This window comes from Podospora pseudopauciseta, chromosome 6, assembly GCF_035222475.1.
Source record: "Podospora pseudopauciseta strain CBS 411.78 chromosome 6, whole genome shotgun sequence".
Taxonomy (NCBI): domain Eukaryota; kingdom Fungi; phylum Ascomycota; class Sordariomycetes; order Sordariales; family Podosporaceae; genus Podospora; species Podospora pseudopauciseta.
In genome coordinates this window covers 3,900,623-3,925,325 of record NC_085895.1, presented here as the reverse complement: position 1 = coordinate 3,925,325, position 24,703 = coordinate 3,900,623, and the positions used below count along the sequence as shown (strand labels likewise).

Below are 24,703 nucleotides of genomic sequence, written 5' to 3'. Positions count from 1 at the left end.
GGAAAAACAGGGAGGAAAGTCGTCGTGACTGGAATGGTCGATTGGTGGAAAGAGGGATTGCGCTTCGGAGAGCAGCAAAGGAGGGGCGGAGGAAGGACAGCGTGGTTGGTGTATCCCGTTGGTCGGGAATATGATAGACTTGATTGAAGCTGTTCAATGTTCAATGCGGGGCACTTTTTTCTGAGTCAAAAAGGAGGGGCAGCTTGAGCTCTAGCATTTTCTGACCTTGGCTTTCAGGCAGGAATGCGGGGGAGCATAACGGTTGTCTTGGCACCTGCGTCGCTTTGGGAAAAGCGCGTGACTGCGCGTCGTTGCTTCTTTGACGCGTGCAGAAATGGATTAAAATCGCCATCGCCCGTCGCGTGGATCGACGCGCCTCCGTTAATTGATTTTGTCAAAACTGTTTTGCCTTCGGTGTTTTCTCACCATTTTTGGGGGAAGTGCCACTCTTGTCTCTTCTTGGAGAAGCCCTTGTATTTTCTGGACGGATCAAGTCCTTTTTTACTACAATCTACTGTCTGCTTAATAGTTGGGCGACTCACTTGGCCTTCATTGTTCGACTGCTCGACGATTTCTGCGTGGTGGCGAGTTGCATTCCGCCGTGCTTTGACCACCGGGATATCCCTCCCACCCCTCGGCTCCCAATTGCGACTTGCGACCGCTCTCTTTCATCCGGACGTGCGATAGCAGCGTTTTTCGTCCGATCACGACTTCCCTAGTAGCTCTCCATTGCGACACCATATCAGCCCTTGCGCACCATCGCTCGCTTCCGCCCCGATGGCGTCCGCCGATACGATGGAAGCCGAGAAGCCCAAAATGAGCTACACCAAGCTGAGAGAGGAGCAAATACTCGCCGCCGAGGAGGAAAAGGCCCACCTCGCGAATCTCAAGGCTGAGGAGAAGCGCAAGAAGAAATGGAAGCGAAGACCCTTGACAAAGGAGGAGCGTGAGGCTAAGGGAAAGGACTTGGATGCTCTTCTCGCCCAGAGTGCAGCGTTTAGCAGCATTCTGACAGACAAGACCAAAGTCCTCGGCCGAGTTGGAACAGGCTTGGATGGCAAGACACTGGGAGAACATGACTTGACCATGGCCAAGCAGCCCAAGTGCTTGGTTGGCGGCACCATGCGAGACTACCAGTTGGAGGGTCTTACTTGGATGTACGAGATTTGCGTACAGGGAATGAGTGGCATTTTGGCTGACGAGATGGGTCTCGGTATGCAAGCACTTACACGGCTTCGTTAACACTGACATGCTAATACCTTCCAGGCAAAACCATTCAAACCATCTCCCTGATTGCTCTCCTCCGCGAGCAAGAAAATTACCTCGGTCCACATCTGATTGTTGCTCCGTTGAGTACACTATCGAACTGGATGAATGAGTTTCACAAATGGGTCCCCTCAATCCCTGTTTGCATGTACCACGGCACCCCCGAGCAGCGTATCGGCATTTTCAAGAACCAGATCAACAAACATCTCGTGGGAGGCAGACCTACGAATAAGTTTCCCGTCGTCTGCACGACCTATGAGATGGTCATCCGTGACCGTGCCAACCTTTCCAAGATAAACTGGGAGTTTATCATCATCGACGAGGGTCACCGGATGAAGAACTTTGACTCCAAGCTGTTTCGGGAACTCAAGACATTCACCTCTGCCACCCGACTCCTGATTACCGGCACCCCTCTTCAGAACAACCTCAAGGAGCTGTGGTCACTGCTGAACTTTTTGTTGCCCAAGATCTTCAGTGACTGGGAGTCCTTCGAGAGCTGGTTCGACTTTAGTGACCTCGAGGATGAAGAAGGAACCGAAGAGTTCATTGCTGATAAGGCCAAGCAAGAACTCGTCAAGAAGATGCACGTGGTGTTGCAGCCTTTGCTTCTGCGCAGAGTCAAGGCTGATGTCGCCAAGTACCTGCCCAAAAAGAGAGAGTATGTTTTGTATGCGCCGATGACCAGGGAGCAGACAGACTTGTACAACGCTATCAGCGATAAGAATATCGACACTCGGGCCTACTTGGAAAACAAGGTCGTGGAGAGGCTCACAGCTGTCAACAGCTCAGCATTATCGCTCAGTCGCAGCACACGCTCCTCTAGGTCAAGCAGCGTGAAGCCAGACACGGAGAGTGAGGTCACATCATCGACCGCAAGGACCAGCCCGATGTCAGTCAAGATGGAAGAGCCACCAGCTCCTCCAGCGAAGAAGAATGCCTTTGCCCTCATGATGGGAAAGCGACCTAGTGGGCGTCCTCCCAAAGCAGCAACCCTGGCTAAGAAACAAGGTGCTGCGGCAGAAGCTGCCCTTCCGATTCGCGAATCACCACGGAAGGGCAGCACCAAGCGCAAGGCCTCACCAGCATCGCAGTCTCCCGCTCCCAAGAGCGTCAAGTCAAGTCGTCAGTCCACCCCTAGTAGTGTCCGCGGCCGACCACGACGAGGCCGCAAATCCTACAAAGACGCCGATTCAGACGACGACATGCTCGACGACGACGCCTTTGAGGCCAAGTTGGCCAAGCAACTCGAAGAGGAAACCGAACTGCAGGCACAAAATGGCCTCGACGAAGACACCGATGAATTCGAACGAGCCAAAACCCTCGAGCTTGCCAAACGCGAGATCTCCCTCAAGAAACTCGGCAACCCCGTCATGCAGCTCCGTCTGGTGTGCAACTCCCCCCATCACTTTTACGACTGCGAAGCGGACGAGTCCATCGTCACTGCTTCAGGGAAGATGCTGCTTCTTGACAGGTTACTCCCCGCCTTGTTTGAGCGCGGCCACAAGGTGCTCATCTTCAGCCAGTTCAACAAGCAGCTTGATCTGCTCGAGTCGTACTGCGCCGACCTGCGCGGGTGGCCGGTATGTCGCATTGATGGGTCAGTAGCGCAGGAGGACCGCCAGGCGCAGATTGAGGATTTCAACAAGGACCCTGAGCTCAAGATCTTCTTGTTGACTACGAGGGCAGGGGGGCAGGGTATCAACCTTGCTTCGGCTGACACCGTCATCTTGTTTGATAGTGACTGGAACCCGCAGCAGGATTTACAAGCGCAAGATCGCGCTCACAGGATTGGTCAGACAAGACCGGTGGTTGTGTACCGGTTGGCTACCAGGGACACGGTAGAGGACGAGCTATTGGGGAGTGCAGACGCAAAGAGACGGTTGGAGAAGCTGGTGATCAAAAAGGGTGGGTTCAGGACGATGGGGCAAAAGATTGACATGAGAGAGGACTTGGACAAGGAAACACTCAAGGCGCTGCTGCTGAAGGATGGGCAGGTGTACAAGTTTAGTGGGGACAAGGAGGTGCTCAGTGATGCTGATATTGAGGTGTTGTGTGATAGGAGTGATGAGGCTTATGAGCGGGCTGCGGCGGGTGAGGGTAATGCGGGTGTGTACAAGGTTGTTGAGACAAAGGCTGATGGGATTACGGAGACGGGGAAGCAGTGATTGCGGTGGTATTTTGGTGTTGTGATATACCCTCCGCTTTCTCTTTTTTGTTTCATGAAACATGGCAGGCGGGCATGGTGTTTGGGTTAAAGTATATTGGTGGTTCATTGCTGGCTTATTTGTGTGGTATACATGTCAGAGTATGGTGTAATAAGCAGTGGGCCTGGCTTCGGCCTATTTGCTGTCACAGCAAGTTGAACGGCCTCTCGGGACAATGTGTGTTCTTTGATCAAATGGTAGCTATCTTGCCCTGTCTAAAACACGTCATCCTAGTACACTATCCTCATGCCCCATCCTTTAGGTAAGCAAAGATTCGCCAAAGCTACAGTGGCGTACCTGGTGTCTTTGCCTGGTTCAACCTAGTCGTAAATGATGTCGAGACCAATAAGAGATAGCTATTCGTCGAAGTTGGGCTTATTTGCCAACTCATCTGGTAAGTTGAAGTCCGGAACCCTGAGGGGGTGTGGTAGGCTTGAGGGTTGTAGTAGGCTCGGGGGGCGGATGAATGTCAGGGAGCGCAGTGGGCTCTGGGGGCTTCGAGTTTTCAAGGTCGACGGGTTTCTCAAGGCGGCTGGGAATAGTAGTAGGTGTAGAGGCCTCAGGGTGCTTGAGGTTCTGGATATCGCTCGATTTCTCGGGCAGCTTAGGGGTCTCAGGACGCTTCGGGGTCTCAGGATTGCTGAGATGTCCGGACTGCTGTGCAACACCAGTCTCGCTCGGGTCCTCGTACGAGGCGTCCAAAATGGTAACCTCGCCGTCGACCGAAAAGTCGACACTGCAATTCGTCGGGGAGACGGCAGATCGCTCATAGAAACATCAGAGTCGCTGCTGTCCTTATGCCTTAGAACCCCGAATGCATCCAGCACCGGCGTTGGCTCCGGCTTATCGTCCTTGTTACCCCCTGTCCCGATCTCTGGGCTGCCGCCCTCATCCTGACTATCCTCTCAATCTGTCTCGTCACCCATCTCCCCACCTCTCTCCCCAATCTCAACATCCGAGCTATTCCCCCCACCTCCCTCCTAACCCTCCGCTCCTCCTCCGCCCCCGCCAAAATCTCATCAATCGCCCTCTCCAACACCGCCCTCCGGGCATGAATCTGCACCCGTCTCAACCGATACCTCAATTCAGCCCTCGCTCTCCTCTGCCCGCCCTCATTCTTGATCAGGAACTGCACCGTGACTTTAAACTCTGAAACCTAGGGGTAAGGTTCACGTGGATGATCCTTTCCCTGACAGGCTCTGGCTTCGAGATGGGGAGCGGGGTGCGCGAGTTAACCACCGTTGACATGACGGGCTCCCGGGGGAGATTTTCTACGGTGATGCGGGGAGGGGGTTTTGATCCGGTCTGGGCGGAGGATTGCCGTCGGTTGGATTCTGGAGTGGGTTTCGCGGGTGAGTTAACGTTAAGGGGGTTTGGGTTTGGGTTGGGTTTGGGGTTGGAGTTGGGGTGCAGAGGGGGGTTGGCTGTCCGATGAGGAGGAAGAAGAGGTAACTTCCTCCTCGGGGGGTTGTCAACTCTGGCAAGGGCGACTGTCTCCTATTGCCGGTGTACCGGTCCCGATGGGAAGGATGTATTTCTGTTGAAGATGGGGAGGCCCTTTTGAAGACGCCGGGTTTTAATGGTGGTGGGTGTGGTGTGGGTGTTGCTGAAGAGTCGGTCTCGTAGACGCGAGCGACCGAAGCTCTGATCGGGCGTGTGGCATCACGGTGGTGGTGGTTGTCAGAAGTTACAGGAAGGTTGGACTTGCTTTTAGACCACGACGACGACGACTTCTTCACAGAGCGAGATGTGGGGCGAGGGGACTTGTCAAAAGACGCTTCATTGCGCATTGAAGAACCAATATCTATTGTTTTAGCTAACTGCTTTTCTGCATCACGTTGCTTGGTAGAGAATGGTGATGATGAAAATCACAAGACCTACTAGAACCTGTAGAGGCTTGATTCAGTGGACGAGGAGTAGCGGGTGTACCGCTCGGAGTCGGCCCAGTTAGGAGACACCCCAGGCGTTTCATCAATTGTCTGCTTCAAGCTGCGAACATTGTCAGCAATCTCGAGCAGGGAAACGAGAGCAGTAAGGAAACCATTAGTATGAGCTGGGAAAGGGGCTCGGTCAAGATTTCGAGGGTTAGAGTCGGACCCAGAATCACTAGGAGGCTTGTCGGGAGAACCAGGAGAGCTGGGGTTCTTCTCAGAGTTAAAGCCACCGTTGAGAGAACTGATGCCACCGGTGCTGTCATTTTTCTCGCTTCCCGCGGGGCTTGCAAAGTTGGAGCTGCCAATGCTGACAGAACCAATGCCACTGCTGCTGGTAGAAGAGTTCGGGTCTGCCTGGGTTCCTTTCTCTGTCTGAGTAGCCGGCACCTCTGTCTGAGTAACCGGGGGTGGTGTCTGAGGAACCGGGGACACTTTTTGAGTAACAGGGGGCACTGGCTGGGAAACTGGGGGCTCTTTCTGAGTAACCGGAGGTTGACCCACCTGTTTCTCGGTGGGCATTTTCTCAGGACTAGAAGGCGCCTCTGGTGCGCGGCCATTCCTCGCCAATTTCCTAGGAGATGATTCCAAGTCACGAGGTGTTTCGGTGGACGCCTTTCTCTTGGTGGGTGGATTCAATTTGATCTCATCTGTGCCTGGCGCCTTTGACGGTGTTACCTTGATCTCAGTGGTAACCGCGGTGCTGTTAACCGTAGGGGTGTCAACCGTAGGGTTATTAACCGTGGTGTTAATGACCGTTGGGTTAGTGACCGTTGGGTTAGTGACCGTTGGGTTAGTGACCGTTGGGTTAGTGACGGTGGTTTTAGTTGTCTTTCTTCGGGTTCGAGTCGATGCATACATGTCAAGAGACACCAACTCCTCCCCAGACTCACGGGCCCTAGAGCGTGTCACACGGGTAGTGATAGGTGCCTGCACCTTCTTGACTTTGGAGGTGGTTTTGTGGTTTTTTGGAGCCTTGGGGGCCTTGGGGGCCTTGGGGGCCTTGTTGTTATTCCTCTTGGGGGCCATTTTGCTGTTTAGGTAGTCGAAGATTGGTGGTAATGATGGGGAAGAGCGATTGATAAAGTGTTAGGGAAGAATGTAATAGACAATAACGGCTGCTCTCACCAGGAGAGTGTGGATGAAACGATGGGGTGTAGTAACAAATGAAATAAAGTGAAAGATGCCGAAGCATTGGTGCTTGAGTGAGTGAGTCTCTTGGTCTACAGTCTTTTCTGAACAAGTTGGCGGGGGTTGTTGTTCTGATTTATACCGGGTTCAAAGACTCGGCCTTCTTTGTTTCGTTGGTTGGCAGCAGCTCGGTTTGCCAGCCAGCCATCTACGGGCTGTTGTTGGCACAAAGAAACCGTGTGTTATTTTTGTCAGCCCTCAATTTCTGAGCACTCTCCCACATCCTCGAGGCGGGCATTGTGATCGACCACACGGCATTGTATTACCCGATCCTCTGCTTTCTTCTCACCCATACTTCTTTGTCCGAGGCATCGTCGGCGGCATCTCGTAGTTGTACCTCCCAGACCTTGAGCTTGTAGTTCCCCCTGTCTGCCCTTCCAGAGAACAGGTCGAAGGACCAGCCATGCTTTGGGCAGGTGATTCCCGCACTCAAGACAATGCCAAAGTCTTCAATATCAAAGGACAGGCCTTGAGAAAGCGGGAAGGATGAATGTGGACATTGCTACAGTGTCTCGGTTAGAGAACTGATACAATCTTGAGAGTGGCCACTACTTACATGGTCGATAGCATGGAAGGTTCCCTTCCGTTTGAAAACCAAGACCTGGTCTGTCATGTCGCCAGCGGCTTCATTCTCCGGGATTGGAACTTCATTTCCAGAGGAAGGATCATCTTTTGGTATATGGAAGACTTTGCATCCTGGTGCTGTGTCGGTGTTGCATGTTCGAGTGTGCGCCAAGGTGTGGGTGTCTTCCTCGTCAACGCCAAGATCGGGAAATGACGAGGCAAGGCCCACCTTGAACCATTGAGCTTCTGGCCTAGTAGAAGCTCGGAAAGCAGAGAAAAAGTTCATTCCGTGTGGGATTTGGGGTTCTTTCCTGGTGTGTGCACGCGACTCAGTGTTGGCATAGGTTGGTTTCTGGTAAAAAGTGACTTGAGTTGTGAATCCACTCCAGCATGGCCCAGAATGATCATGTGACCCGTCACGTGGGTCCCTGACCAGCTACAACTGATAACCTCCTTCCCTCCTATTCTTAAGAAACTATTGTTAGAAGAACGTGGCTGTCATCAAAGAATGTCTTGTTTAAATCTGTCAAAGGACAGATCCACACCAAAAAAGACTCTTCCCAAAATAGTCAACAAAGATTGCATGTGGTCCTGTGACAAAGCGAGTCCTCATCCACTGCCCGAACAATCCATAGCATGCACCGTTCTAGTATTTTCTCTTAGCTCTCGGGGGTGCAAGCCAATATAGAACTAGTCATGGTTTTCTTCCTTCCCTTTTTCATTCCGCCTTGTTTTCTTCATCAAGTAACTCCCTGTTACCGGTGAAAACATGCTAATCACGTCACAGAATCCTTCTTTTTTATTTATTTACATCTTTCAGCAGGCTTACGATTGTTTTCATTACAGGGCGCCGGAAGTCTTCAACCGCCCAATCAACGCCCCGACATAATTTCTATTCATCCAAGTCAAAAAGCGATCCACCAAAATGAACAACCTAAGACACCTGGATGTATCCCAGCGTGAGCGCGGGCGCCTGCCCGATATTAACATGGACACCATAGTCAACGCCAACAACTTCGATCTAGCTCGCTATTACGTGAGAATCTACCCTCGCGATTACTGGATCCGCTTGGGAGACTACATCAGGATCCACACCCTTACCGGACTCGTCACCTTTCTCATCCTCTCCCTGGGCATCCCCGACGTGTTTTGGTTCTTCCTGTACTGGCTGCAGGTCCCATTCCTTGGGTTGAACAGAGCCAGTCTCGGCAGGTTATACGTGCCCCCCAGGGCCACCTGGGACAATGAAGTCAACAAACGGCAGTAGGGATGCTCGTTCTATGTGTTTAGTGCTAACAAGTGCGGATGGGAGGTTCTTTTAACCGCGGTGCTGATCTACCTGGGTGTGTATCCCATCATGTATTTTCTTGTGCCCGCTGGAATCGTCCAGAGCACCGCCATCATCATCGCGTCCAACCTTTGGTACTTTTGAAAGATCTGGGCGGCAGCCTGCCTGGTACTCTGGACTGCCCGCAGGGTCGTCCCGGTTGTTTGCCATGTTGGGAGCCTTGTCTGGATTATTTTCGACCACCAGCGTGAGTTCATGAAAGAGGCTCTCTGGAGGAGGAGGTATCTCGCTTGTCTTGCGCTCGTGATGCTTCTGGCTTTATGTCCGAGCTGTCATGGGCGAGGGGGCCTACAGATTTGTGAGAAAAAGGCCGGATGCTCAGGATGGTTTCTGGTATTTAATCGTTGAACTGATTTACACGGCCGGTGATAAGGTTAGAGATGCGGCTTCCGTCCCCCTTGACAGAGTTTTGGGTCAGGAAGTATTGTAAATTGACAGGCGAGGCTTGATGTATAGATAAATGAGCTTAGTCTAGAACTGAGAATTAAAATGTTTTTTTTTTGGCATGATGAAAATTCTCACTGTAATACTGGTCTCTTCTTGGCATTATTGTGTCCTGCCAGCACACCTGGTGCATATTTCATCGGAAGTTTGTGGTTCAGAAGAGCTGGCTAAACCATGGGAGGCCTCCAACAGGGAGATTACTTGCTCGATAGGTTGGCTAGGTAGATTGCAGCACTGCCTTGGTCAGTCAGTCCCTAGCAGTGAAATATTTCAAGACTGTTCAAGTTGGCCAGAAGTAAGGTAGCTGAGGTAATGAAGGATTTTTTGTCAACCTTCCTCTTACGGCTCACTGACCGTGAGCTTGATAGACGGAGCTGAGCCCGTCTTTCCGTCATGATACTTGATCTCTTTGATTTTGCTTAGAGGGTAGCGTTGTTGGCGCAACCCCATTGTGGCTTTGCCATTGCCGAGGTGACACGGTTATGTACATCCATATGCACGAATCCTTGGTATCTGGCCGCGGACTTCTGTCGATATGATAACATGACTCTTTGACGCGTGGCCTTCTGTAGACTGAGGTTATGTCTGGGTAGGTAGTTCAAGCTGCGCTGGGAAGCAGTAGGAGTGCCCTCACTTACCAAGAGAATGAGATTTCATAAGCAACTTCCCCCCTGTGGTTACACAGAAAGCTTGATTGTTTGACTGTGCATGGGGACTGATGATTCAGCAAGAGGAATAATATCTGCCACCGGTAAATCGTGTGAACAACGTGGCAACCTCCCTTCGGATGCCGTTACGAGGGTCGCTTCTGGGTAAGGGGTTCCGTTGCACAGTGGCAGCGGTGGGGTTTGGTGACAATGCAAGTCAGCCGGGAAGAATGCCCCCTGGTCTGCCTCGCCGCACACGCGAGTGAAACCGGAACCAACATGAGACGGGGATGGAATTCGACGGGCCGGTGCTTCTTGAGATTTCCCATTGATACATAAAAGTGAAGGTTGGTGTTGGTGTTGTGGGCGATGTGGGGTGAAGGGGGCTGTGTTTTCATGAGCTAGCGATTTTCATGGGCTAATGCAAGGGTCGAGTTCCTACCCAACGCCAATGGTAGCAAAAAAGAACCAATGCATAGGTCTGTCTCATAGAATGAACCAATACTCGATATGTGCACATTGCCCGAGCTGGAGAATTTGATTAGCAATAAGAATGACAATAATCTTGGATTCCATGTCGAAGTAGGTAGGAGGACAGTTTTTGTGTTTTGTATCTGTCGATGACTTCGTGATGAGCAGGCAACAACCTTTCGTGGAATTCTGCTGACATGGCCATCCTATAGAGTCGCGCGAGAAAAAGCTGGTAATGTCGATTCCCTTGAAACTTCGTGAAGATGGTAAGGTCAGTCAAGGTAACATTTGGACCTCGGCCCGCCCCAAGACTTAATTAACACGACAGCGGCAACCGATTTGATATCATTCCGGGAAGAAAATAAAGTTTGCGGCTCGAGTTCCAAACATTTGACCGTCAGCGGCGTTAATCTTGCCAGAAGTTGGTTTTGTCGTTGCCTAAGAAGTCGAGCACTTGAGTTGTTGGATTATAGGAGGAGATGTCCGGGTCGGATACGGGTTACTCTTTTTGAACCCTGTGATGCCAGTACCGTGCAACAAAATGCGAGCTAAATGAGAGCAATAATAAGATAGATTCTCAGCTTAGGCTGTCAGCAAGGCAGAGTGTGTTCAATGGGATCGTTGCTTGACCAATCAATTCACATGGTTTCCTACCCATGCTCCTTCCCAATCTGATTGCTTGGCATCTGTAGATGTAATTGTGCAATTCAGGTTTGGGTGTTGATGTTTGGCGGTGAAAGGGGGAAGTCCGTTCGTGTATATTCGCTTGGGTTGATGGCAAGAAAGTAAATCGTTGCCTGACATCCCTGGATACAGTCAGCAATCATGATGTTGGTCAACTTGGAATAGGTATTGTGATGTTCGGGGGTTGACGTTGACTTTAGATCTGTTCAAAGGGACAATTAGCCCTGATAACCTGGCCAAGGTGCCACACGCTAGGGCAAACAGAGTTAAGCGCCAGCTTACTACAGCAATTTGCCCACCAAAGTGTTTGTCCCAAATGCTCACCCACCAACATTGTACCACAGTCGTCGGTATGTAACGTTCTTGACTCCATCTTGAAGCCCAATCTCACACCAACCCCGTTTCAGTAATGTGAGGTAGTACCACCCGGAGGTCATTCATCTAACCACGGGTTATTGACACATGCATGCGGCCGCACCTCCGCTTCCCGTCCGCTCCTCGACTTGCAGGGCCAAGACCGCTAAAGCGACTAAGCCTCCTTACAACCTCCGCTCATGTGGTAATTGTATGGATTGGCCCGTGGTGTGATGGAGTTTCGATGCTGACATGGCGCTGATTGCAGATTATACAGATCGCCTCGTTGTGTCCCTTTGGTGTAGGAAACGCTCGCTCTCACTCGTGCTGTCATTGGCTTCGAGCTTGACGCCGTGTGCTAGACAGCTCGACCGGCATTATGGCAGTTACCGGGCGATGGCTGAATGGTCAATGTTAAGACCACCTAGACACCGGTGACGGCGCCATGGTATGGAGCAAAAGAACATCCCCCCACACTGTCTGTCCGCCCGGTCCCCCGCTTCCAGACTCCTTGTCATGTCACAGGCACCAAGAAACGGGACGATGTGTGGAGTATTTCGACCCAAATCCACAACCACGTTCCGACCCAAAGTGGCTGTACCTGGCATATACTTTGATCTTGCTCAGGATCACGACTTATCTCAGCCCCCTGATACGACAAGTACGTCCCATACCCATCCATTGCCGGAAGCTATTGGCACACCCTAGATGATGTGGTGCAACCGTACCCACCAGGCTTCCGCATTTACCTCCTCATGGCGGCAAGGTTTGTGACGTTCGTCTTATCCAACCCGACATGCCGAGCACAGCAGTACCCTCTTGGTAACCCGGACCCTGGATTCAGAATCACAAAGCCACCATCTTGGCACCGTACACTTTTGGGTCTGTTTTCCTCAAATTGGACTCGATGTCCCCCCCTTATTGAGAGGTTGGGTGTGTGGGCAGGTGATCCGAAGATCTACTCATTCTCTTCGATCCCAGATCATCGAATATCCATCATGTCTTCCTCTAAGAGAACTGGCATGTTCAAGGTCAAGACTCCGTGGTCTACTGGGGATAATAATGTGCCAGAAGGGTGGGTTGAACTCTCGCTATCACTTGCATGACCGAAACTGATCTAGCTTACTCGCAACACAGTTCTGGTCCCCAGTCTTTTGTCTTCAGCCTGGACCACCGGCCACGAGCCACAAGGGCAAGCGTACCGAAAGTGCGCTCCGGTTGTGTTACATGTGGGTCACTAGTCTCGAAATGCTGCATAAACGAGAGGCCTATTACTGACTGAGAGTTGCTGCTGCAGGCAAGTAGGTCATCACTCGGCAGCCTGTTTGTTCCAACACACCATGGGCGCGATATTGACAACGGTGTGCCTTTTAGGAGACGACATGTGAAATGCGACGAGGCCAAGCCTGCATGCCAGCGATGCTTGAAATGGCAAGGATTCTGTGATGGGTACAAGACAGCCGAACTGGCGCCCCCGAGAGACGACAAACCACGGCGGCTGTCTTCCCCATCAGCCCGGTCTGAGAAGAGCGATTCGGGGCTTCCCGACAATTTCGAGGCACTGCAGCTGAGCGACCAGTATGGCGCGGGAGAAAACTCCTCACAGGAGTCTTCCCAAAACAATGAATTTGACGAGCACTGGGAGACATTTTATTGTGACTGTTGGTTCAGTCTGGCCAATAATCTCGGGGGAGGCTGGTTCTCCTCTCGGTTGTTCACCCAAACAATCCCACAGATAAGCCAAGTTGAACCAGCCATTCGGTATGCTCTCATGGCCATTGGTGCTCTTGCCTGCTCGCTTTTTCCGAACATTGTTCCAGCAGGGCCCTCAGGAGGGGACGGCAACGATTATCACTACAACGCGGCCCTCACGCACTACGGACAAGCAATCCGACTGATCCGACTTCAACAGGAGCCAAACTCTGCTTCTACTCTACGTGTGGCAGTTGTTGCTTGCATTCTCTTTGCGTGCTTTGAGATTTTGCATGGGAGCCACGGAGCTGCCGTCAATCATATCAGTTTTGGCAGTCTCATGCTCTCAGGGCAAGCAAGCGTGGGCCAGCTCGAACTAGAAGACGAGATTCTGCAAGCATTTGAGAGAATGGAATGGTCTGCTTGGTCTATCGGCCTCATGACTGGCTCAGTTCAAGTACCCATCGAAATCAACAGCAGGCTTTCACTAGACGACATGCCCACCAAGTTCTCCGGGCTCGGGGAGGCCAGAAGATGGTGGGACGCGATCCAGCACTGGACATTGTACTTCAGCCAAGCCATGGCTGGGCCAACATACGAGGATGGAGACTTTCTGCCCGGGATCAAGACCATGCAATCACAGTGTCTTGGAATGTTAGAACGGTGGAATGACATGTTTTGGCCGCTTTACAATCCGGCAAGCTCTCCTCGAAAGGGGTCATCCTATCTTCAGGCGACGTCTCTGCTTCTCCAGTCTATCGTGCTTCACGCCTACATCAACACTTGTGGCTTTCAAGACCACTACGGCACTGAACAGATCACATCGCAGTTCAAAGAAATGGTGCGCCTCTCTGGAGTCCTCTTGGCCAACCAACCCGTCTCCAAAGGATGTAGCGAAATATTCACCTTGGACAGCGGGCCGACTTGCGCTCTCTACATTGCGGCAACCAAATGCTTGGATCCCACCGTCCGAGCAGACGCCACCGCCTTGCTCACACAATACCCACGACGAGACGGCTTCTGGGACAGTCGAGCAGCTCTCGGGATCCTCGGCCAGGACCTTTCATCAAGCGGTGAATATGGCGGTGCTATTGATCCAGCACTTCAGTACCTCGACCAATGAAGCGGTTTGCTTACCCAATCAGCCGAAAGAAGATATTTTTGTGACGACGTTGGGGGAAGATTCTTACCGCCCTGCTCATGTCAGACGGGAGCCCTATGCTGCAGCCCGTCAGCACTCAGGATGATTACCCTAGACGCAACGTGTTATGTGTGAGGGATTGCTTGTAGATACACTTTGATACCATAGATGTTTTTTGGACAGTTTTGTTTCGTAATCGACCTTGCATATTGCCATATTTTCGCGGCTGACCAAGCCAATATATTCGAAAACTTGTTTTCCCACGGGTGACAAGGAGACAGATCTTCGTCCGAGGTGTGGAATCTTGTAGTATTGGCGGAAGTACAAGGTTCTTTGCGGCAGTATGCAAGTGTCATAGCTCAGATAGATCATAGGGGTTGGATCAAGATCACAAGCAAGGAAACAACCTGATTCAGGGTTAGGGTACCCCCTATAAACCCCTTTTTCCTAGTGGCTTGGCGGTCCAGCCTTGTGGGCCCCAGGCGACGTCAGTGCCCCGCGTTTTCACTTTACGCGACACGCTGACTTTCGATGGCAGTTCAGTTGATTCCCAACCGCCAGAGCTCTCGAATTGCGACTAAAATCATACAACAAACCAAAATACGACATGAAGAGGTGACACTATATACCACAGTACTTTCCGAATCCCACGATACCCACCAGCATCTCCCGCCCCCCATAAACTATTCACAATGGCTCTCCCTCTACCATTAGGCCTTACCCATTCTGAGGTCGCCTTCGTCGCCGAAATGGAGCTCGTCACAGTGGTTCCTAGGCAACGATTAGAAAGCATCGATCTGCTGTCGGTATGTTTCCCACCGCCACCACCTCTCCCTTTTCCCCTCCTGGTCTAACATCTCGTCCACCACAGGGCAAAACCCCCCCCCTCCGCCCACCCCACCGAGCCGACCTCCCCCTCTGGCTAGCTCTCCTCCTCAAAAAGCAGCGCCGCGCCAACATCGTCCCCCCACCATGGTTGTACCCCGCCTCCCTAGCCGACATTGTCCACCGCGAGACAAAAGTGCACCCTCACGCTTTCTCGGAGCCAATGCCTACCGCTTCACGAGCGAGACAGTCACAACCTGGTTATGCGGGGAGGATAGGTGGGGGTGACAGCAGCGAAGTAATATTGAGCCCGCCGTTTCGGAGTAATTGTACCAGCGCCGCGCCGGCGGGGTATTTGCCGTACCACTGGTTGGAGGTTGCCGAGGCGCTTATAACGTACGCGAGCGATGATTTGGGGGGGAATACCAGTGAGATTAGGGGGTTGTTACGGGATTTGGTGGAGGTCAGGGCGGCGAAGATGAGAGATTCGGCGGAGACGCTGGGGGCGGAAGGACAAGGGGGTGTGGTTAGTTTGCGTGGCGTGGGAGCGATGGAGTTGGCAGAGAATAGGGGGTTTGTCTTGGGGGTTGTGGATGGGGTGAGGAAGATTGGTGGTGCGGTCGAGACGGCGAGACGAGAAAAAGAGGAAGAAATGGATCTGGGTGGGGGAGATGGGGGCAGGGGTGGTTATGGTGGGGATGGGGATAGTGATGATGATATGGGGATCTAAATACCCGAATGGAAGGCATGAGTTGCGCGAGGGATGGTCTATTCCTGTTCATGTCTACAGTTTAACACCCTATCGTGTCAAAAAGCCCAAGCATCCAGCCACCGACTCATCATCTCCCCGGTCACAGCTGCCATCTTCCCCATCGTCTGGCTCGTCTTTTTCGCCTTGTCTGTCTGAAAGATGACCGGACCCTGTCTCTCGTCTCTCCACCCCTCAAAGAACTCCTTCAGCTTCAAGGCCGGGTACCGTTCTGCGTCGTTCTTTTCCCCCAAAGCATCCAACCACTCTGCTACCCCCACCACCTTTAGCTTCCCCCTCTCAGTCTTGCCTGCATACTCCTGCACGGCGCCAACCATCGTCCCCTCCCAATCAGCACAGGAGGGGTTGACAACATTGTAACACTCCCTCCCCTTCCCACTGCCCCCCAACCCCAGCTCCACAATTGCCTCAGCAGCAAGATCAACGGGTATCCAATCCACTGCTTTTTGGTTCCCCCCCAAGGTGGACGGGATCATGCCCATGTTGAGGGATGTCTGCACCAAGCTAGGAACCCACTCGTGTTTATTCCACTGTCTCCCTACACCATCTGCCCTCCCAGCAAGCTGCCCTACCCTCAGAATTGTGCTCGGGATGGGGGAGTTGGCCAGGACACAGGAGGCGAGGTGTTTGGACTCGGCGTACCCTGTTGACAAGGGGAGGTTGTGGTCTTGGGTGAAGTTTTCCGGGACAGGTGAGGTCCCCGCCATGGCGGTGGCGATGGAGGAGATGAAGACGAATTTTGCTGGGTTGAGGGCCATGAGATTGGCTGTGCCGGAGATGGAAGGGAGGAAGGAGTCGAGGGGGAGGTTGAAGTTAACGGGCCAGGCGGAGTGTATTAGCAGTTGGGGTTGCATGAGGGTGTTGTAGGTTTTGGATGAGAGGCCGAGGGTAGGGTGGAGGAGGTCGGTTTGGAGGTATGTAACTTGGGAGGTGTTGGGTGAGATGGGTTTGGAGCGGTTGAGGCAGTAGATATGGGTTATGGTTGGGTTGGCCAGGAAGGAGGAGAGGAGGGAGGAGCCGAGGGTGCCGGTTGTGCCGGTGAGGATGACTTTGAAGCCTTTGGGTTCGGTGTGGGAAGGACGGGGGAGGCGGAGGGAGGGAGTGTATTCTTTGATGAGCGCGTCGAATTTGTCTGCTCTTGACGTGTTGGTGGTGGCGGTGCCTGGGGCAGAGCAGAGAGCGCGGTGAAGTTGGCTGATGCTGGGGTTCTCGTAGACCAGACGGAGCGAGAATTTGCCTTGCAGGCTGGATTGGACGGTGCTTTTGAGGGTGAGGATGAGCTGAAGGACTTGAAGGGAGTCGAAGCCAAGGGCGAACAGGTTAGTGTCGTCTGTAACGTCTCCGCGTCGCTTGATCACGCTGTTGACCGCATCCCGAATTTGAGCCAAGATCATGGTCTCGTCCAACACACCCTCAGCTGTAACCCCATTGATAACCATCGCACTGGCATACATTTCTTCAATCTCGGCCTGATAAGCCACATACGTATTCCTCCTCATCACCGTCCGCTTCGGCGTCCTCTCAAACGGCTTGTCTTGTCGCGCGACCCTCACCATCGACTTCCACACCCTCGCATGAGCCGGGTACTGCTCATTCGCCTCCTCAACCCTCTCCCAAATCCTCTCAACCACCTCCTTCACCCCCAAACTCACATCATGAACCTCCACAATCAGTCCCGTCTGGAACCGCCCACTCCCCACCATCACCGCACCTTTCACCATCGAATGCCCCTCCACTATCTTCTCAAACGTCACCGGATTCAGCTTCTCCCCATTACTCAGCACAATAACATCATCCACCCGTCCCACATACCTCCACAGATTTTCTTTCAGCGGATGGCGCTCAAACAAGTCCTTCGTCCGCCACTCTTCCGAGTCAGGAAAGTTATAAAACACAAACTGGAACCTCCCCTCCTCCCCTCCCAACCGCTTAATCACCAACTCGGCAGTATTCTCGTCTCCACCAACCCCCTCCATGACAACGCCCGCCGCAGGATTCCACTCGAAATACTCCCAATCCCTGGGGTCCAGCGGTGTATACCCGGTCGCGTTCCAAATCTCGGTCGTGCCGATCCCGTTCACCAGCGTGATACGAGGGGAGAGTTCCTCCCCAATGACATCGCCGCATGACCTGGCTAGTGGTGCGCCGCCGGAGTAGATACACTCGATATCTGACGCCCTCAGGGTCTCAATCCCGTGAGGCAAACTGCAGATATCTTCCAGAATAGAAGGGGTGCAAACCATGCCTGTCGGGCGGGTGGTTTTCACTGCGTGGAGCATCAGCTCTGCTGTTGGGGGGGTGCTGGGTGGGAGGAGGACGAGAGGGCGGCGGTAGTGGAGGGATCGAACGAGGAGGTTCATGCCAAAGGCGTGGAAGAAGGGGGGCATGGAGAGGATGAGGGGGGTGGTGTAGAGCGGGTCGTGGGTGTTTAGACGGCCGGCGGGGGTGGGGAGGGTGGCGAGTAGTCTGCCGGCGGTGGTGAGGACGCCGGCTTTGAGGGGGATGGGCTTGGGGAGGCCGGTGGTGCCGCTTGAGTGGAGGATCATGACTGTCTCGTGGTCGGGGGTCGTATCATTGCATTTGCTCTGGTACGGGGTGGGGTTGGTGGTGGTCTCGAGAAGGTGTTCCAGGTCTGGGATGCGGAGGACGCTGAGATGGCCGAGCTTTTGACCGATTTCAGAAGCTTGGTCGGAGAGCTCTTGGCTGTGAAGAAGTTTGGTGCAGCGGGTAGGGGTTATGAGAGCGCAGTGGCCCTCAACGGAGTTTCTGGGCGATAATAGAAGGCTCTGCTATTTGTTAGAGTTGATGGCGGTAACCTCACATGGTGTTACCAACCTTGTGCCCGGTCTTCAACGCCGCCAGGATGACTATGGGGTATCGAATGTCGTTGATGCCAGTGTAGGCAAGGGGCTCGTCCCGGCCCAAGCCAGCCGGGCCCAAGTGTTTGTCAATCCAGTGAGCTAGCTTGTCTACCGCTTGGCCGAGCTGCTGGAAGGTAAAGTTTTGCCATGTGATCTCTTCAATCTTGGTCGGTGATGATGGGATCTTGACCCAGGTATCGTGAGGGACCTCAGCGGCGAGCTCGTCGACAACATATGTGAGAGAGGACATTGCTAGGTAGATGGGGAGGTTACAAACGAGACAAGATATGAAGTTGTAAAGTGATGTGAATTTTCGATGGATATAGCGATGAATTCTTGAAGCCGACAGGATCTACAATGTTTGTCTCGGTGTGAACGGTCCGGTAACCCAAGACATGATGACATCCATCTCAGACAAACACTGTGATATTTATCGGTTCCCATTCTCTCCCTATGTTTCATGTTTCACCGCCGGAGCTGTAGATGCTTAGCACGTAAAACCCCCCACTCGGTCAACGATGAGGTAGACTGGCTGAGCAAGCAAGGCTGTGCTCTGCCTCTCTTGTGCTTGGGGGTTGAGGTTACAGGAGTTGTTGGCCTTACTCACCCGACAGATTCAAATGCCGTCACCTCAGACGTGGCGTCGGCACCCCCGATGGTTTCCCGCGCTGCATCGGCACCTCCCGTAGTGGGTGCAGATTAACGGAGAGTCAGCCCAATAGGGTTATCTCCCGGGACGAAAAGTATGATGTCGGGCCTTTTTATCAGCTATGGTCGGGAGTGTAGATTTCGTGGTAGCAAAGGAACCGAACAGCGACATGGATTTGTTAAGAGGGGGCTGGCCGTTTGAATGTAGTATCCAAGGCCACGATGATCATCAGCGTTCCCGGTAGGACGGAGGCTTCCGGGGCATTGTGTTGTCGTTTTGTAGACCGGTATTTCTATTCAACAACCTATAGTTGATTTGCAACTCTATTATCCAACATCGCCGAAGTTAGAACCAGACAGACCCCTTTCTTCAAACAACCGCCTAAAACAAGACACCCATTAGTCCCCTCATTCATTCCCCGTGAACCCCGACAACATTCAAATCGCGGAGGCGGACCCCATTTTAAAAACAAACAGACCCCCTATTATTCTCAGAAATACCGACTGCATGTTCAAACCTCATCGATAGAGTGATACTTGGGACACCCACTATTCAGGCCGACCTTGCGGTATTCTCACAAAAGGGGAAATAACTGAGATCAGCAAAAAATCATGATATATTTGTTTCTTAGAGAATCATATCGTCTCTATTATACCCGGTACGAAAATTCCCCAAACGCCAAAGCAATACCCCTGGAATGGTATTCGGGATGGCTGGACTTTCACTTGCCCACTGCCTGCCACAGACACGAGTTCTCAGATGAGAACAAACAGACGTGGCAGTCCACCGCCCGGATCAAGAACGCAGCGCTCACACCTCACCTCTCATCATTTTCATGTCTTTTACCAGTGTTTAAACTCCTACCAATGCATGATGAATTATCCGCCAACCCGCATATTTAGACGGGGGCGTGAGTGAAAAGATACGATACGGATTCGCCTACACAGGTCAGTACAGAGCACAGGGAGCGAAGAGGTATGGCAGTTACCATTGTGAGTACGACGGATGGCCTCGGCAACGGTCGGGCTGATGTCGATAACACGAAGCTTGGGGCACCTCTGCACCTTGTCGCCGAGTGGCACAGTGTTGGTGACCACCAGGGCGGTGAGGACGCTTCCGTTCAAGGTCTCAATGGCATTGCCAGACAGAATACCGTGGGTAACAAGGGCCAGCACCGACTTGGCGCCGTTCTCCTTGAGCACCGCGGCAGCCTTGACCAGAGTGCCGCAGGTATCAGCCATGTCGTCAACGAGAATGGCAACCTTGTCCTCAACGTTGCCGACAAGGACCATGCGACCGACAACGTTTGGCCTGGGGCGCTCCTTGTGGATGAGAGCGAACGCGGTGTTGAGGTGATCGGCAATCGAGGTAGCGCGCTTGGCACCGCCGGCATCGGGTGACACAATGACGCAGTCTTCTGGGTTGAAGTTTTCCCTGATGTAGCGGAGGAAAGAGGGCTCGGCGTAGAGGTTGTCGACTGGGACACTGAAGAAGCCCTGGATCTGAGAAGCATGGAGGTCGACCGTCACGATGTCTGTGTCTGTCAGCATTGCGCCGCGAGATTGAGCGCGGCTCTCTTACGGTTCGCGCCAGCTGTCTGGAGCATGTTGGCGACCAATCTGGCGCTGATGGGAGCTCTGGACTTGTCCTTCTTGTCCTGACGAGCATAGGGAAAGTTGGGACTGCAATGGTCAGTCAGCGCCCGTATCCGTCATGGTGGGAATTGGCGCGATCTGTTTGAAAGCTCTTACATAACAGCTGTTATCCTCCTCGCACTGCGCACAAAGCCACAAGGTCAGCAAACGTGCAGTTCACTCGGTGATGGTCATGTCGTTGCCCACCTAGCAGTTCTGCAGGCCGAGATCATGATCAACAGCTCCATCAAGCCCTCGTTCACGTCGCCGGTAGCGGTGGACTGCACAATGAAGACATCCTCGTCGCGGACCGACTCGCCGACGGTGAAGGAGGTTTCCTGGTTGGAGTAGTTGAGGGAGATGGTCCTCGCCACCTCAATGCCGAGTCTGTGTAAGTGAATCAGCAAAAGCGCGCTCTACTATTCCGTCCGTGTTCTCGTTCTCGTTCTCTCTCTCGTCTGCCTGTCTCGCTGTCCGGGGGGGGGTTCGTACCGCTTCGCAATCTTGTCGCTCAGCTCGGGGTGGCTGCGGCCACTGATCAGCTTTATCTCGTTCGCCATTTCTGCCGACATGATGAAGAAGAATCAAGAGGGGCCTGTCTGCGTCAGACAAGACCCGAACAAATCGTCAAGTTTTTTTTTTTGGTCTGCAGGTTGCGCTGTTAGCGGGGAACATCGGCTGCGGGGCGAAGTGTGCTGCGAGAATGTACAGGTGCCAAGAGGGCAACGGTGACCGGGGTTGCTCTTACGTACCTGAACGACGGAGAGGTTGGTGGTGATGGGAAAAGGAAAAGCGAAAGTGTGCCGTCAGGAAGCCAGTGAATAGTCTATAAGCTCTGCTGCGGGTGTCGGAATGGGTAAAGAGCCCATGGCGGTCGAAGAGAAAAAAGTTGAAAGAAACAATGGATACAGTGGAGATGGGTCCAGCCCGAGCTTCCCCAGGTACCTTGCCATCCGTACTCCACTAAGCCGAGCATCCTGTCTTATCGATAGCCGGCTCCTTTTGCTGCACGTGAACCCTACTGTTTTCCATCAACTGTTCTGTCATATCAAGCAAGTGAATTATCAAGCAAGTGAATCACCAACGCTCCAGGGGGATACTATCGCATATAAACGGACACTTGATCTACGAAGCCCTCAACTCATCATCATGCAAATTCCCACCAAACACTGACTCTACGTTGATGAATCACCGGCCATCATGGTGCAAACTTTGTTCGACGGCTGGAAACCTTCTGTTACACGGCGTTCTGGGAGAACCCACATGAACTTACACAGGGACTTGAACCACGAGCCAAAGCAAAGAGTACCAATTTCATTTTCCAACTGAACGTTCACCGGTTATCCGTCACGGCCTCCGAGAGGTCTTTGACCATCTCAAGTTTCAACTCCCCTGTTGAGGGGCGGAAAGCAACCTTGGAATACCCCTGGTACCCTCGGCTGTGTTATCAAGGTGCCTACACAACCTAATGTTCTGTATTCCTTACCACTGTTTAACCATACCAAACGCCTTGCTTATATCGACATACGCAGCATGACCCGTAAACAACGCTTACTCTCACTCAATGATGAACCCCCTCTTGGCCGTCTCATCAGCCTTCTCCTTCTTCGGTGGCTCACCATCTCCACCCGCAACCCCATCCAGCACCTCCTCCCCGGCGGGACCGCTAACCTTGACCCCCTTCAAGTCTTCATCCTCCTCTTCCACTTTAGCCATCTCACTACTGTCATTGGAAGGTGCAATCGCATACTCCTGGCTCTTGACACTGCTAGCCTTACTAACACTCGCACTCTCGGGATCCTCCACCCGCAACCCAAGTGTCTTTTGAGCAGTCGGGTTCTCCGTTCCGTCACCCTTCCAGTCCGCTGCCTTCATTTCCGGCACAGGGCTGCCCTCTCCAGGCTCATGAATAACTACTCCTGGCGCTTCACCACCCTCTCCAATATCGCTGACGGCCGCAGTCCTCCAAACAACAGAAATCCTGTCGCAAGCTCTTGTTCCGCGCTGACTTGAGCCCTTGATGCCGTCCATCTTGTCCCAGTCAATCGTGAAGACTCCGCTATCGTCCGGTTTACCGCCTTGCTCGGGACCGTTGCCCTCGAAGAATGTGTTGAACCAGACATGGGCGACAGCCGTGACCATGGTTAACCCAATGCTCCCCGGTGCCTTGTTTCTTCGCTCGACCGAGATGTTGACGTCGCTGTTTGGTATCCGGATCGGTTTTGCAGGCTTAAATATGACTGCTTGCCCGCCCGGTTCTGACGGATCAGCAAACGAGAAGGTGCCTGCATTCTGTAGACTGGTTGTTGACTGTGACCGTGACTCTGTCTTGGCCGGAAGTGAGGTCTGGTCACCATCCGCCTTTGCAGCAGCCCCCTCAGGCTGGAGAGCAATCGTCTTGCTCTTCTGCTTCTGCGCCGCGCCCGTCGCCAACTTGTCAAGACTAGTCGTCGAAGATGCCGCTGATGTGTCCTTTTTCCTGACAGATAACTTCTTCTTCAGCCCCTCCTTCAACCTCTTGGACGAACTCCTCGACAAACTCCTCCCATCACCATCCCCCACCACCCCCCTCTTGACTCCCTCCTCCGCCCCCTCCTCCTGCTTCACCCCCCCATACATATCCCACATAAAATCCTTCAACCCCCCACCCCCCGGCGCACCCCCCTCAACCACCACCCTCTCCTCCTTCGTAAAAGTATGAAAACACCGAATCTTCTTCCCCTCCTCCACATACCCCTCCACCTCGACCTTGACCCCGTTCCTCAACCCCCAAACATGCACCTCCAGTATCTCCACCGGCCCATCCCTATACACCTTCCCCCCTCTATTCGCCCACCGATCCACATACCCAACCCACCTCAACTGGCTAGGAATACTCACCCCCTCCCCAAACCCAACCCTCATCCTCCGGTCCGTAAACCGTCTCAGCGCATCCTCCACCGTCCAACCCTCCTCCGCAATAAGATAACTACACGCCATCGTCCCTGACCTCCCCTTGCCAGCCTTGCAGTGCACAACCACCACCCTCTTCTTTATAACTTCCTCCAAATCCTCCCCTTCCGTAGCAGGATTCAACCAGATCCTCATCCCCCCTATCACCACAGGCACCACACAAAACGGCGGGGGGTGATGATCCGGCCAAGGGTAATGCTTCACCCGTCCGTAGACCGCCTCGTCTGGGTACCCAGTCCCCTCGGCCCTAAACTCCCAAATCATCCACTCCTCCCCGTGGCGGGCGTCAAGAAAGGAAACTAATCGGTCGAGGGGGTTGCGGTAGGCTAGCTGGGGGTACGTCTGGCTCGGTCCTGATCTGATTTCGCACACATCCTACATTAGAACACGGTCAAAGGGTTGGCGTTGGAAGAGAAGGAGGAAGGCAAACAAACGTCGCGATTATCTTCTTGGTCACATAGCACAGGTCCAGCCCCGTGTCTTGGTGTTTGACGCGGGGCCCGGCGACGAGCTGCCGGAGGAGGGAGGTCATTGTCGTGGCGGGAGGTTGGTTGATTTTGGGCGGTGTTATAATGCCAGCATCAGGAGAAGTGCCAAAATGGTGGAAATATACAAAGATGATAGAACAGAGAAAAGGGTCGCGAATACAAATCCAGCGTTGTCGTGTGATGTTACAGCTCAACTCAATTGATTTGTCGGTGCTGCCTGCCAGCGCCCACCAGCGCGCAGCGACGTCATGGTTGGTGTACCAAGTGGGGTTCAAAGTTCAAAGGGACCATGTCTTGGCATCAGCTCCCTCCACACCACTTCACATCAAAGCAATCACGCTCATCGGTCATAGGATGCCATTCCCGCTATCACACTCTTGCCCCCTAAAGACAAAAACGAACTCGTGACACAAGAGGTACAAGAAGAAATCAACACCTAAAACCTCATCCTGACCATCCTGTCTCATGCGTATTTCCCCCAGCCAAACTCCTCACCAGAAACAAAACCGCAATACCAAGAAGAAAGAAAGGGAGTCCATAACCTATGAGACGTAAAAGCGCGAACACCACTACCCCTCCAAGCAATTA

The 24,703-nt window shown here is 53.0% G+C and overlaps 10 protein-coding genes across 10 annotated transcripts; 3 read left to right on the top strand and 7 right to left on the bottom strand.

The window, feature by feature from the left end:
• The first annotated feature begins 323 nt into the window (after positions 1 to 323).
• Positions 324 to 3,738, top strand: IRC5 (putative ATPase). Its single transcript, XM_062914802.1, has 2 exons — positions 324 to 1,213; positions 1,267 to 3,738. The coding sequence occupies exons 1-2, from the start codon at positions 778 to 780 to the stop codon at positions 3,429 to 3,431; spliced, it is 2,601 nt and encodes an 866-aa protein (XP_062763566.1). The 5' UTR covers positions 324 to 777; the 3' UTR covers positions 3,432 to 3,738.
• Positions 3,739 to 3,826: 88 nt separating this feature from the next.
• On the bottom strand, positions 3,827 to 4,240 carry QC763_609796 (uncharacterized protein; the record flags this gene model as incomplete). Its single annotated transcript, XM_062914801.1, has 1 exon — positions 3,827 to 4,240. One exon carries the CDS (start codon positions 4,238 to 4,240, stop codon positions 3,827 to 3,829), a length of 414 nt encoding a protein of 137 aa, XP_062763565.1.
• A 1,110-nt stretch (positions 4,241 to 5,350) lies between these two features.
• On the bottom strand, positions 5,351 to 6,430 carry QC763_609793 (uncharacterized protein; the record flags this gene model as incomplete). The annotated part of the gene is made up of 4 exons (XM_062914800.1): positions 5,351 to 5,449; positions 5,906 to 6,016; positions 6,080 to 6,119; positions 6,261 to 6,430. 4 exons carry the CDS (start codon positions 6,428 to 6,430, stop codon positions 5,351 to 5,353), a joined length of 420 nt encoding a protein of 139 aa, XP_062763564.1.
• Positions 6,431 to 6,597: 167 nt separating this feature from the next.
• On the bottom strand, positions 6,598 to 7,513 carry QC763_609790 (uncharacterized protein). The gene is made up of 2 exons (XM_062914799.1): positions 7,149 to 7,513; positions 6,598 to 7,094 (listed from the first exon to the last, which is right to left on the bottom strand). The coding sequence occupies exons 1-2, from the start codon at positions 7,440 to 7,442 to the stop codon at positions 6,855 to 6,857; spliced, it is 534 nt and encodes a 177-aa protein (XP_062763563.1). The 5' UTR covers positions 7,443 to 7,513; the 3' UTR covers positions 6,598 to 6,854.
• Positions 7,514 to 7,813: 300 nt separating this feature from the next.
• QC763_609785 (uncharacterized protein) lies at positions 7,814 to 9,343 on the bottom strand (the record flags this gene model as incomplete). Its single annotated transcript, XM_062914798.1, has 3 exons — positions 7,814 to 8,392; positions 8,496 to 8,760; positions 9,303 to 9,343. 3 exons carry the CDS (start codon positions 9,341 to 9,343, stop codon positions 8,234 to 8,236), a joined length of 465 nt encoding a protein of 154 aa, XP_062763562.1. The 3' UTR covers positions 7,814 to 8,233.
• Positions 9,344 to 11,166: 1,823 nt separating this feature from the next.
• QC763_609780 (uncharacterized protein) lies at positions 11,167 to 14,363 on the top strand. Its single transcript, XM_062914797.1, has 3 exons — positions 11,167 to 12,179; positions 12,242 to 12,311; positions 12,402 to 14,363. The coding sequence occupies exons 1-3, from the start codon at positions 11,860 to 11,862 to the stop codon at positions 13,917 to 13,919; spliced, it is 1,908 nt and encodes a 635-aa protein (XP_062763561.1). The 5' UTR covers positions 11,167 to 11,859; the 3' UTR covers positions 13,920 to 14,363.
• Positions 14,364 to 14,369: 6 nt separating this feature from the next.
• Positions 14,370 to 18,792, top strand: PSF2 (DNA replication protein psf2). Its single transcript, XM_062914796.1, has 2 exons — positions 14,370 to 14,743; positions 14,809 to 18,792. Exons 1-2 carry the CDS (start codon positions 14,630 to 14,632, stop codon positions 15,490 to 15,492), a joined length of 798 nt encoding a protein of 265 aa, XP_062763560.1. The 5' UTR covers positions 14,370 to 14,629; the 3' UTR covers positions 15,493 to 18,792.
• Positions 15,570 to 19,018, bottom strand: QC763_609760 (putative NRPS-like protein biosynthetic cluster; the record flags this gene model as incomplete). The annotated part of the gene is made up of 2 exons (XM_062914795.1): positions 18,367 to 19,018; positions 15,570 to 18,317 (listed from the first exon to the last, which is right to left on the bottom strand). The coding sequence occupies exons 1-2, from the start codon at positions 18,640 to 18,642 to the stop codon at positions 15,570 to 15,572; spliced, it is 3,024 nt and encodes a 1,007-aa protein (XP_062763559.1). The 5' UTR covers positions 18,643 to 19,018.
• A 616-nt stretch (positions 19,019 to 19,634) lies between these two features.
• PRS4 (ribose phosphate diphosphokinase subunit prs4) lies at positions 19,635 to 21,721 on the bottom strand. Its single transcript, XM_062914794.1, has 7 exons — positions 21,428 to 21,721; positions 21,168 to 21,321; positions 20,883 to 21,062; positions 20,793 to 20,816; positions 20,623 to 20,723; positions 20,030 to 20,575; positions 19,635 to 19,980 (listed from the first exon to the last, which is right to left on the bottom strand). Exons 2-7 carry the CDS (start codon positions 21,245 to 21,247, stop codon positions 19,940 to 19,942), a joined length of 972 nt encoding a protein of 323 aa, XP_062763558.1. The 5' UTR covers positions 21,248 to 21,321; positions 21,428 to 21,721; the 3' UTR covers positions 19,635 to 19,939.
• Positions 21,722 to 22,232: 511 nt separating this feature from the next.
• On the bottom strand, positions 22,233 to 24,159 carry TEP1 (Telomerase protein component 1; the record flags this gene model as incomplete). The annotated part of the gene is made up of 2 exons (XM_062914793.1): positions 22,233 to 23,985; positions 24,062 to 24,159. 2 exons carry the CDS (start codon positions 24,157 to 24,159, stop codon positions 22,233 to 22,235), a joined length of 1,851 nt encoding a protein of 616 aa, XP_062763557.1.
• Between the last annotated feature and the right edge of the window lie 544 nt (positions 24,160 to 24,703).

Coding starts and splice junctions, on each gene's coding strand:
- IRC5 (XM_062914802.1), top strand. CDS start 778: ATGGCGTCCGCCGATACGATGGAAGCCGAGAAGCCCAAAATGAGCTAC. Junction 1,214..1,266: donor GGCTGACGAGATGGGTCTCG/GTATGCAAGCAC, acceptor AATACCTTCCAG/GCAAAACCATTCAAACCATC.
- QC763_609780 (XM_062914797.1), top strand. CDS start 11,860: ATGGCGGCAAGGTTTGTGACGTTCGTCTTATCCAACCCGACATGCCGA. Junction 12,180..12,241: donor GATAATAATGTGCCAGAAGG/GTGGGTTGAACT, acceptor CTCGCAACACAG/TTCTGGTCCCCAGTCTTTTG. Junction 12,312..12,401: donor CAAGGGCAAGCGTACCGAAA/GTGCGCTCCGGT, acceptor TTGCTGCTGCAG/GCAAGTAGGTCATCACTCGG.
- QC763_609790 (XM_062914799.1), bottom strand. CDS start 7,442: ATGAACTTTTTCTCTGCTTTCCGAGCTTCTACTAGGCCAGAAGCTCAA. Junction 7,095..7,148: donor CCTTCCATGCTATCGACCAT/GTAAGTAGTGGC, acceptor GAGACACTGTAG/CAATGTCCACATTCATCCTT.
- PSF2 (XM_062914796.1), top strand. CDS start 14,630: ATGGCTCTCCCTCTACCATTAGGCCTTACCCATTCTGAGGTCGCCTTC. Junction 14,744..14,808: donor AAAGCATCGATCTGCTGTCG/GTATGTTTCCCA, acceptor CGTCCACCACAG/GGCAAAACCCCCCCCCTCCG.
- PRS4 (XM_062914794.1), bottom strand. CDS start 21,247: ATGTCGGCAGAAATGGCGAACGAGATAAAGCTGATCAGTGGCCGCAGC. Junction 20,724..20,792: donor AGGAGGATAACAGCTGTTAT/GTAAGAGCTTTC, acceptor TGACCATTGCAG/TCCCAACTTTCCCTATGCTC. Junction 19,981..20,029: donor CATCCGTCGTACTCACAATG/GTAACTGCCATA, acceptor TGACCTGTGTAG/GCGAATCCGTATCGTATCTT.